Source organism: Odocoileus virginianus, chromosome 31 (genome assembly GCF_023699985.2).
Source record: "Odocoileus virginianus isolate 20LAN1187 ecotype Illinois chromosome 31, Ovbor_1.2, whole genome shotgun sequence".
NCBI lineage: Eukaryota > Metazoa > Chordata > Mammalia > Artiodactyla > Cervidae > Odocoileus > Odocoileus virginianus.
Genome location: NC_069704.1, coordinates 25,336,557 through 25,348,801, shown reverse-complemented (window position 1 = coordinate 25,348,801; position 12,245 = coordinate 25,336,557). Strand labels below are relative to the sequence as shown.

The 12,245-nt window shown below is 39.4% G+C and overlaps 1 protein-coding gene across 2 annotated transcripts in view; it reads left to right on the top strand.

The window, feature by feature from the left end:
• Positions 1–12,245, top strand: part of SPTLC1 (serine palmitoyltransferase long chain base subunit 1) — a 59,964-nt gene that overhangs the window by 21,013 nt on the left and 26,706 nt on the right. For both annotated transcript variants that reach the window (XM_020893973.2, XM_070459420.1), the window contains one exon: positions 6,891–7,023. In XM_020893973.2, the coding sequence (XP_020749632.1) occupies positions 6,891–7,023 (133 nt within the window). The remainder of the gene's footprint in view (positions 1–6,890; positions 7,024–12,245) is intronic.

The following is a 12,245-nucleotide window of genomic DNA, read 5'->3' as shown; positions in this document are numbered from 1 at the left end:
AGGTCTTTAATGATTTTTAGATTAATTTTTAAAATGCAGTATAGTTGACAAAAAATATTATGTTAGTTTCAAGTGTATAGTGATTTGATGTTTGCATACATTATGCAGTGATCACCATGATAAGTCTAGCAACCATCTGTCCCCAAAATTATTACAATATCATTGGCCACATACCCTATGCTGTATATTACATCCCTGTTGCTTATTTATTTTATAACGGGACGTTTGTACCTCTTAATCCCCTGTACCTAATTCTCCCCATTCCTCATCCCCTTTCCCTTTGGCAGCCACATATTTCTTCTTTATGAGTCTGTTTTCATTATGGTTTGTTTGTTTTGTTTTTTCGCGTCCACATATAAGTGAGATCATATGGTGTTTGTCTTTCTCTGCCTGACTTATTTCACTTTTCATAAAACCCTAAATTAACTTTCTTGATTGAATAATTCAGTCCATGATATAAATCTCAAAAAGGTTTAAGAAGATAGTGAAGTCTTCTACCCACTGTCATTCTGCCTCCCAGAAAAGACAGCTGCTGTCAGTAGTTTCTTGTTAATTCTTCCAGAGACTTTTTTTCAGTGTATGCAAACCACTTCCATACTTTTTCACCCCAGTTTTACAAAAATGATAGCATACCCTATATATGTAGTATGCTGTTCAAGTATGTTTTAAATTTAATCTCTCACATGTCTGAATGTAATAAACACATAGTTGTGTTATCAGCTCTTCTGTGAACTACTTTATTTGTCACTGTGTCTTTCTTGGGCATAGTGGTAAAGAATCTGCCTGCCAGTGCAGGCGATGCAAGAGACGTGGGTTCGATCCTGGGTCAGGAAGATCCCGTGGAGTTGGGAATGGCAACCCATTCCAGTATTCTTGCCTGGAATATCTCATGGACAGAGGAGCTCGGTGGGCTACAGTCCGTGGGGTCTCAAAGGGCTGGACATGTCTAAATGACAGCACATACCCACTCACACACATTGTTCTTGTCCTGTTGTAGTTCAAGGTCCAGTCAGACTGTGGTATTGGCACAAAGATTGAAGGTTAGTTTGCCGTGTGATGGTTTTGTAATAAGACACCAAACCTACAGCCTGGAGTAACATGTGATGTTTTCTGAGTATATCGTCCTTCCTGTTAACTTGCTTTGTTCCTTTTCAGCAGTTACCCATGCTTGCTTATCATCTTTTCCCCTTTCTTTATATGTATATTGCATGTATTTTTACTTTTTGGTTTTTCAATAGGATATTTTCTGTTTTTCCTTATTCTGGAACCAATCACTTAAATTATTGTAATTATATTACATTACCTTGAAATTTCAGTGTAGGTAAGTTTAGGGAAGCTACTTGAGATCTGCTAAAGCTGTATTTTAAATCTCTAAAATACTGTCTACAGTTAAATTATTCTAAGTATTTAGGGTGCATTAACCCTTTGCACTGAGCATTAAAGCAGAAGTGAAGACCCCTTTCCTTTCATTTTAGTAGCTTGTGCATTTGTGAGACTAGGGTCTCTTTCCCTGGCCCAGCAAAAGGTTGCTTTTAATCTTGCCTTTTTCTCGGAAGGATCACTCAGGTATCTATTTTCAGTGAAGCAAATGTTGCCTGTTTTAGCTCTCAACATTTCAAATAATGAATGAGAATCACTTAGTGGAAAAGTAAATGTCCTTATTAAAACATTTTCCGCTTATTGTTTGATAGTAAAGTTAGGTGATACTAGATGATTAACACAGAAAAAAGAAAATTGAGAATTGAGTTAAAATTCTTCTAGTTTCTTAGACTAAATGTTCTCTTGCCTCCTAAAGGCCCAGCAAGTTGTCTTACATAGTAAAGGAACATGTGAATCAGAGGTTTTTCCACCTTCTCATCGTACTGTTTTAATGTGTATTTTAGAATCAGTCAAATGGTTTTATCAAATTGTGGAGCCTTCCTTTTCTCTAAGGCTGATGAGGTCCCAGTGCCTTTGATAATTGCTCTTACTGAACCTTTTTATTTTGTTTGTATGCATTCAGATCTCATTTATTTGTTTATTCCTCAGGCCTGGGATCTGCCTTGCATACTTGGCTCTGTGGTCTCAAACTAAATCAAAAGACAGTTACAGGCAGGGTTTTATGTTGAGAGATAGTGACATTTAATTGTGTTTTAGAGCCAATAGTAAAGAACTGTTTGTTTATTTTGAAAATATTTTTTCCCTGTTGTAGGATCCTGACTGCATGTTTTAGTAGGAAAAGCACTTGGTCATAAAATTCCTAGATCTGCTACTTCCTTCTACCAGTCATGGGATTGTAGTTTTCTCAGTGTAGGCAGGGAATGATCTTTGTGCAACTTAGAACATTTTGGTAAGAATCACATAAGATACTGTTTGTGAAAAAATACTGCATGTGAAAGCATTCTGAAAAACATTCAGCACTGTTTTTGTGTTCTAATGAGTATATATGTGATATTTGTACTTTTAAGAAAAATTGTCTGAGTCTCAGGTATTTAAAATATGTAACATAAAAATATGGAGATATAAGATAAAATATAGTAGGTTGTTTTTAAATTGTTTTAAAGTTGGCAATTCTATGGTGTTTCCTCTAAACAACAAATTTGGCCATAATACCTCCTTTAATTCTGATAAATAGGAAATTGAACCAAGTGGCTTTAATATAAGATAGTCCTTATATTTGGATATCCAGAATTTGGATAGCTTCATTAAAAGGTAACATATCTGATATTTCCTTTTAAAAGAAGAAAGCATTTTCTTTTTTTCTACAAATATTAATTTAGTTGGACAAACACACAGCATACTGCTTTTCCCATGCCAGGCATTATTCTGAGTGTTCATGAGCATTAACTCTTGCAGTTCTCCTAACAATCCTTTCAGGTAGGTACACCTGTTGCCATTTGACAGAGGAAGGACCTGAGAGGGACAGAATAGTTTTAGGCCTGTCTGGGGTTCACAGCTGGCAGTGAGGGACCCCAGATCTGAGCCCCTGTGATGACCACCATGGTCAGGCTCTGTGCTTGGTGCGGGGCATCCTGCCCTAGCCTTGCCTCCCATCTGTTACGTTCTGGTGAGGGAGCAGGTGCCACAAAGGGCAGCAAGTGCTGAGAAGACAAGGAGGTGCTGGTCACCTCCTGCCACAGCCTCTTGCCTGCCATATTGGTTCGTAGCAGTGAATTAAAGAATGCTGCATGCAAATCTATGAATCTTAATTGTTGAAATGGATCATACACACAGAAGATAGACATCCAGAGTCCAAGAACATGCCCTGACGGTTTTTTCTGTTGCTGCCTCCCCCGCCCTTTTGTTGAGAATTTCTTCATTGCAGAGTAGTATCATACATAAAAAGAAGTTACACAGTTATCCTTGTTCACCTGTCACAAAACCTGCTTTGCAAGGCTGTCATCAGCTAAAGCCCGGTGTTTTTAGTTAGGAGGAGAAAAGGCCTGTCTTATTTAAGCTTCCGGGACTAGACAAGAACCAGTAAACCACTGACTTATTGTAGAGAGATTCTTCTTACCACTTCGTGGTAATGAGATAAAAATGGTTATGAGTATGTGTGATGAGAGTATTAACATAATTTTTTTATCAACTGAGTTGCTAACTCTAAACCCCTAAAGCAGAGCCAAGATGTGTTTATTTTATTTATTTTTATTTGTTTTATTGCTAATCAGTGAAGAGAATGATCTAGATCTACAGAATGATTTTAAATCCCTTTTTGTGGTTGGCAGAAAGTTTGTCTGTATCCACAGCATGTTTTTTCTTTTTGAAATAGAGATAATGAAAGCATTTCACTGTGACTTGGGTAGTATTTATGCTAGCTAAATTGTTGAGATTTGCCATAGCTAATTCCCAGTTTAGAGGCAGCATTGTAATTTGAAGGAGTCCTCCTACATGGGGCGTGCCCTCTCATCTGATCAGAAACGGGAGGCAGTGGAGTGGTGGGGGTCTTCCTGTAGGGAAGGTGCTCAGAGGGCACTAACACAGAAGAAAAGAAAGACACACCTGAGACATGCCTGTGCTCAGCTGCATGGAGGAAACTGGTTGTCTGGTACTTTTCTGCTTTCCTTGTTCTTGTCAGATTTCTGCCTGAAACTTTTCCCTGGCAACATACCTTATAGAAGGGTGGGCAGGCAGGAGCAAAATCAAGCCTTTAGACTTGGTGTTGTTGCTATCACAGGTTTGATGCTTGAAAAGCTAAGCACTCCTTTGGTACCATTTCAATCAACCAGGATGCATCCTTCTAGACCTTGTTATTGTGAAATCTCATGTTTATTTAATATTGATGTATTTAAAGTATCAGTTCTATAAAAATAACTATTTGGTAATGGAAATCAAGTGATATTTCATGTATTTTTTATGTAGTAGGCTATATAGGAGTGCTTCCCTGATAACTCAGTTGGTAAAGAATCCACCTGCAATGCAGGAGACCCTGGTTCAATTCATGCGTCAGGAAGAAGGGATAGGCTGGAGAAGGGATAGGCTACTCACTCCAGTATTCTTGGGCTTCCCCTGTGACTCAGCTGGTAAAGAATCTGCCTGCAGTGCAGGAGACCTGGGTTCTGTCTGTGGGTTAGAAAGATCTCCTGGAGAAGGGAAAAGCTACCCACTCCAGTATTCTGGCCTGGAGAATTCCATGGACTGTATAGTCCATGGGGTTGCAGACAGTCGGAATCTACTGAGTGACTTTCACTTTCAGGCTATATTGGTATACTTTTAAACTTATAAATGGGCAGAAGCATGCCTAGATTTTTTTTTTTAAGTAGATTTTTTTTTTTTATCATTGCTTGATTAGAATGGGATAAATAGTTCAGTTTCACAATTCTCTATCATCCTTTAAGAAGCCTACGAATGAAGTAGACTTTGATTTATTTTATTTTTCGGATACTGCTGCTAAATTTTCTAATTCCTCACTGTACCTCTCTTGCCATCAAATTGGGATTTAGTTTGGACCCTCTATGTTGTCTTCTCTCTTGCTCAACTACTGCCTCCCACCCCTGCAGCCTTTAGTTCATGATTGAGGGACCTCTGCCTTTAGTCAGAAGTCACTATGGAGGTGTTGCAGTTCTGAGTGTAGAAGGGACCCAAATGCTTCAGACCAGGAGACCGAAGGCACAGCTTAGTCTTTTGTCTGCCCTGTAGACTCAGAGTTCTCCATTGAGAACTGCCAGATGCCTCTCTTAGCTGTCTCACTTTGTCAAGTGGCAGGAGCCCTGTGTTTCTCCCTGACCCATTGCTTATCAGAGTATCTTTATGTGATACTTACTACAACTGAATTAACTGAGATTGTTAGCCCTCATCTCCTTTTAAAAATGTAGTCCTTTGTGAAGTTGTATCTTTTATAATTCTCAATTTTGTCTCATTAATTAAAAGGCATCAACTTGCCTCTGATATATCAGTAAGTGGGTTTACAGAGTTTACACACTTTAGTCAAATGTTCTAAAAAGTTGTTTATTCCTATTGCTGAACTTACCCCTACCTGGAAGGTGATGGAAGCTTTATAATTAACTAGGTCCCTGTCCCTTACTGTGGAAATATTTAATCCACTCAGAGTCTAGCTTTGTTTAGCTGGATTAAGTTGTTTCTTTTGTATCTCTCAGTCCTTCAGGTCTTTTCCCTCTCCACTTTCTCACTAGGAATGCCTCTGGTGGGGGGAGCATACCGCAGGGAAGGCTGATGCTGAAGGGATCTCTTGGTGTGCAATGCTCCCACCTACAGGTCCTCACCATCTAGGCTGAAGGGAGGGTTCTGCTGGGCTGTCAGCCTTCTTCACCAGCCCTTGCTTGAGAACATCTAGGTCCTCTGCCACTGCCCACACTCCGAGTTCCCTCAGTGGAGGTGCCCCGGCTCTGTCTGAAAGCCTGCCTTTACTCCTCTGAGCGCCGCCTCTTCCTCTTGAAACTACAAGGCTAGAGGGGCCTGTCTGCATGTTCCCTGTATGCGCTTCTGAGTTCTTCTTGCACAGGGCGTGGGTAAAACGCTGATCTGGTTCTCCAGGCTTGGGTCCTGCTGTAGTTAAAAGAGCTAAAGGAAGTTGAAAAAATTTTTCCGCTCTTGGGTAATGCTTCAAGACACCTTAAAAAGTTTTCCAGTTCAAAGCCAGTCAGTATACTGTTTATTCCAGATATCGCTGGTCTTTTCATCCGAGGGCCTGGGAAGGTGAAAGGCTATATGGAACCATGATGTAAGAGAGAAGAAAAAAAACAGTTTAATACAATTTATCTCTATGATTATACCAACATTCTTCCTAAGCTGCTTCCGTAAAAGGACCATATTTCTCTTTGTACTCTACATTTGAATTCACCAGTGCTCTTAAAAAGAAAATTCAGACAGAAATTCAGTCCTACAGTGTGATGGAAGGTGCCACCAGTAAATGCTGACACAAACTGTCAGCAGAGTGACCTCCATAGTTGAGAAAGTCTCCCTGTCAGTGCAGAGTGTATGGAGTTCTTTTTAACTACTTTGCTTTTTTCATTCTTTTCCTTTTAAAAGCTGGTTGACAGTTGTCTTAATGCCTGGTTTGGTCACTTCTGCTAATATGCAAAAAGGCATTAATAAATTACCATTGTACATTGATAACACCTCAGCATTGTTGATTGAGAGAAGTTAAAGCAGGCAAAGTGACAGGGACTTGAATTCTTACTGCTAGAGTGATACGAAAGCAAAACCAAGAGTCAGAGCCATCTCAGTCATACATTTATGGACAAATGAGTAGCTGACTCAGTTCACAGAATATAGAAATAGTTTGGGCCTGGAATTATCTTAGTAGATATTGTGTAACTTACAACTAAAAACAATTACATTTGACCACAAGGTGACTATTAATAACTAAACTGCCTATGTTATTTCTTCTTTAGTCAAAGAGAAAGAATTAAAAGACCTTTTAACCGTTTAACTTTTTACTCTTGATCTAGATGTGCACTTGGATTTAGAAGACCGCCTGGCAAAATTTATGAAGACAGAAGAAGCCATAATATACTCATATGGATTTGCCACTATAGCTAGTGCTATTCCTGCTTACTCTAAGAGAGGGGACATTGTGTTTGTGTAAGTAACCTTTACCTACATTTCTCATCAAAATTCCTTTGGAAATAATGTTGGCCTTTCTAGAGAATGCCTCTGTTAGAGATCATCTACCTAAAATATTGATTTTTTTTTTTTTTTTTTGACGTTGAGAAGGTCAAACTTCTGCAGGAAGGGGCCAGCCCTCTGCCTTCCCTATGCAGCTCCTGACAGCATTGTGTCCTTGTGAGTTAAGAAAGTCCCCAGTTAGGGGCTAGATTTTTAATAAAGCATAGTTACAACTACAGTGTCATCCAGTATTGCTTTGTACAAGTACCACCCCATAAATTCCGTTTTGAGTTTAAAGTTCAGAAAAAGCTTACAGTTAAACAGTTGAACTTGTATGCTTCCATTGTCAGATAATAAATACTATATTGTCCTTTTGATTTAGTTGGGAAACCTAGTCTAAATTCACTTTCAAGTCTTATGCCTGGTGTCTTAGAACTTAAATTTGTAGTACATCATTAGCCAACTTAATTATTTCCTTGTACATAATTTTAAAGATTCCACCTGAAATCTAGGTAGGAACACTGGAGGTAAAAATGATATTTAGTAAATGGTTTAATGAATTGTTTTTGATAATTTCACTAGGCATAGGCAATATGCCCGAGGTTTTATTTTCTTTCTTCTGTAGTAAACCGTGATAATGCTTTGCCTACAGATCTCAGAGCAATGGCTGTTGATATACTTAAGTCTTTCCTTGTTACTTTATCTTTGTTACTTTATGTACCCTTTTCTAATGAAATGCTTTATGTTGATATATTGTGGCTTTACATACACCTGTAAGAAATGTAGAGATTTTCTGGACCTTTTACCTAGTCTTCCCCAAAGGTCACCTCTTGCAGAACTGTAATACAGTTTCACACTGGAATGTAGATGCTGGTAAAGGCAAGATAGCCCCTGGCGGTGTCACTGCTGGGTCCCTTCCACCCTGCTTTCTCTTGAGCCCCTGGCAGCCACTACTCTCTTCTGTCTCTGTAGTTTCATCATTTCAAGATTGCTGTGCTAAATTGCTGGTCACCTACTATATGTAATCACATAGTAGGTAATATTTGAGGATTGCCTTTTTCATTTTGAATGAATTTTCCAGAGATTCTCCACAATTATTGTGTAAAACAGGAGTTCCTTTTGATTGCTGAGCCACATTCCATGGTATGGATACACCAAAGTTTGTTGAATCATTCACTTCTTAAGGACATCAGAGTTGTTTTTAGTTTGGGGCTATTACAAGTAAAGATGCAATAAATATTCATGTACAGGTTTCTCTGTGAGCTTAAGTTTTTATTTGCAATATAGACGAAAGAGTACAGTTGCTGGTCATGCAGTGTCACACATTTCACTTTTTAAGAAATTGCCAAACTTTTCAGATTGGCTGTATTATTTCACATTTCTGTCAACAGTATATAAGCGATCTAGTTTCTCCAGCATCCTCAGAAGCATTTGGTATTGTCACTATTTTTTGTTTTAGCCATTCTGTAGGTGTATAAAGATATCACATTGTGCTTTTAGTTTATATTTCCCTGATGACTAGCCATACTTAACTATTTTTAGACTTTGTTAGTCTTGGCGTTGGAGAAGGAAACGGCAGCCTACTCCAGTATTCTTGCCTGGAGAATCCTGTGAACAGCCTGGTGGGCTGCTATCTATGGGGTTGCACAGAGTCAGACACGACTGAAGCAACTTAGCATGCATGCATGCATTGGAGAAGGAAATGGCAACCCACTCTAGTGTTCTTGCCTGGAGAATCCCAGGGATGGAGGAACTTGGTGGGCTGCTGTCTATGGGGTCTCACAGAGTCAGACATGACTGAAGCGACTTAGCAGCAGCAGCAGCAGTCTTGGCATCAGAATAATACTTTATGAGGTCAATTTGAAAGTGTTCTCTCCTCTTCTAGTATTTTCTGGAGAAATTCTGTAAGCATTTGTTAGAATTCTCCAGTAAAAACAGCTGAGCCTGGAGTTTTTTTGTTTTTGTTTTGTTTTGTTTTAGAGGTATTTTAATTATGAATTTGATTTCCTTAGTACTTATAAGGCTATTTAAAAATTAAGTAAGATGAAGTAGTTAGTGTTTTTCAAGTAATTGGTCCATTTCTTCTGAATAATCAAATTTGTATGTATAGCATACTTTGTGGTATTCCTTTATTACCTTCTAATGTGGTATTCCTTTATTGTCCTTTGAATGTCTAGAAGCCCATTTCCTTCCTGATTGGTATTTCTGTCTATTCTCTTTTTTGTCATTTTTGCTAGAGATTTGTTAATTCTATTGATCTTTTTTTTTTTTTTTTTAAAAATCAACTCTGTTTCATAGATTTTTGGTACAGTGTATTTTTGTTTTCATTTCTGCTGATTGCTGTTGTATTTCTTATCTCCTCATTTTCAGTTTATCTTGTTCTTTCTAGGTTCTTGAGGAGAGAACTGCAATTACTAATTTGAGGCTTTTCTTTTTTTCTAATGTGTTCAGTTCAGTTCAGTCGCTGAGTCGTGTCCAACTCTTTGCGGCCCCATGAATCGCAGCACACCAGGCCTCCCTGTCCTTGACCAACTCCCGGAATTTACTCAGACTCATGTCCACCGAGTCGGTGATGCCATCCAGCCATCTCATCCTCTGTCGTCCCCTTCTCCTCCTGCCCCCAATCCCTCCCAGCATCAGGGTCTTTTCCAATAAGTAAACTCTTCGCATGAGGTGGCCAAAGTATTGGAGTTTCAGCTTCAGCATCAGTCCTTTCAATGAACACCCAGGACTGATCTCCTTAAGAGTGGACTGGTTAGATCTCCTTGCAGTCCAAGGGACTCTCAAGAGTCTTCTCCAACACCACAGTTCAAAAGCATCAATTCTTCAGGGCTCAGCTTTCTTCACAGTCCAACTCTCATATCAATACATGACCACTGGAAAAACCATAGCCTTGACTAGACGGACCTTTGTTGGCAAAGTAATGTCTCTGCTTTTTAATATGCTATCTAGGTTGGTCATAACTTTCCTTCCAAGGAGTAAGCGTTTCTTAATTTCATGGCTGCAATCACTCTCTGCAGTGACTCTGAAGTCCCCAAAAATAAAGTCTGTCACCGTTTCCACTGTTTCCCCATCTATTTCCCATGAAGTGATGGGACCAGATGCCATGATCTTAGTTTTCTGAATGTTGAGCTTTAAGCCAATTTTTTCACTCTCCTCTTTCACTTTCATCAAGAGGCTTTTTAGTTCCTCTTCACTGACTGCCATAAGGGTGGTGTCATCTGCATATCTGACGTTATTGATATTTCTCCTGGCAATCTTGATTCCAGCTTGTGCTTCATCCAGCCCAGCATTTCTCATGATGTACTCTGCCTATAAGTTAAATAAGCAGAGTGACAATATACAGCCTTGGCATACTCCTTTCCCTAATTGGAACCAGTCTGTTGTTCCATGTCCAGTTCTAACTGTTGCTTCCTGACCTGCATACAAGTTTCTCAAGAGGCAGGTCAGGTGGTCTGGTATGCCCGTCTACTTCAGAATTTTCCATGGTTTATTGTGATCCACACAGTCAAAGGCTTTGACATAGTCAGTAAAGCAGGAATAGATGTTCTTTTGGAACTCTATTCCTTTTTCAATGATCTCGCGGATGTTGGCACTTTGATCTCTGGTTCCTCTGCCTTTTCTAAAACCAGCTTGAACATCTGGAAGTTCACGGTTCATGTATTGCTGAAGCTTGGCTTGGAGAATTTTGAGCATTACTTTACCAGCATATGAGATGAGTGCAATTATGCGGTAGTTTGAGCATTCTTTGGGATTGTTTTTCTTTGGGATTGGAATGAAAACTGACCTTTTCTAGTCCTGTGGCCACTGCTGAGTTTTCCGAATTATCTGGCATGTTGAGTGCAGCACTTTCACAGCATCATCTTTCAGGATTTGAAATAGCTCAACTGGAATTCCATCACCTCCACTAGCTTTGTTCGTAGTGATGCTTCCTAAGGCCCACTTGACTTCACATTCCAGGATATCTGGCTCTAGGTGAGTGATCACACCATCATGATTATCTGGGTCGTGAAGATCTTTTTTGTACAGTTCTTCTGTGTATTATTGCCACCTCTTCTTAATATCTTCTGCTTCTGTTAGGTCCATACCATTTCTGTCCTTTATCGAACCCATCTTTGCATGAAATGGTCCCTTGGTATCTCTGATTTTCTTGAAGAGATCTCTAGTCTTTCCCGTTCTGTTGTTTTCCTCTGTTTCTCTGCATTGATCACTGAGGAAGGCTTTCTTATCTCTTTGCTAGTCTTCGGAACTCTGCATTCAAATAAGAGTATCTTTGCTTTTCTCCTTTGCTTTTCGCTTCTCTTCTTTTCTCAGCTGTCTGTAAGGCCTCCTCAGACAACCATTTTGCCTTTTTGCATTTCTTCTCCATAGGGATGGTCTTGATCCCTGTCTCCTGTACAATGTCACGAACCTCTGTTCATAGTTCATCAGGCACTCTATCAGATCTAGTCCCTTAAATCTATTTCTCACTTCCACTGTGTGGTCATAAGGGATTTGATTTAGGTCATACATGAATGCTCTAGTGGTTTTCCCTACTTTCTTCACTTTAAGTCTGAATTTGGCAGTAAGGAGTTCATGATCTGAGCCACAGTCAGCTCCCAGTCTTGTCTTTACTGACTGTATAGAGCTTCTCCATCTTTGGGTGCAAAGAATATAATCAATCTGATTTCAGTGTTGACCATCTGGTGATGTCCATGTGTAGAGTCTTCTTTTGTGTTGTTGGAAGAGGGTGTTTGCTAGGACCAGTGCGTTCTTTTGGCAGAACTCTATTAGCCTTTGCCCTGCTTCATTCTGTACTCCAAGGCCAAATTTGCCTGTTACTCCAGGTGTTTCTTGACTTCCTACTTTTGCATTCCAGTCCCCTATAATGAAAATGACATCTTTTTTGGGTGTTAGTTCTAAAAGGTCTTGTAGGTCTTCATAGAACTGTTCAACTTCAGCTTCTTCAGCGTTACTGGTTGGGGTATAGGCTTAGATTACTGTGATATTGAATGGTTTGCCTTGGAAACAAACAAAGATCATTCTGTCATTTTTGAGATTGCATCCAAGTACTACGTTTCAGACTCTTGTGACCGTGATGGCTACTCCATTTCTTCTAAGGGATTCCTGCCCACAGTAGTAGATATAATGGTCATCTGAGTTAAATTCACACATTCCAGTCCATTTTAGTTCGCTGATTCCTAGAATGTCAACATTCA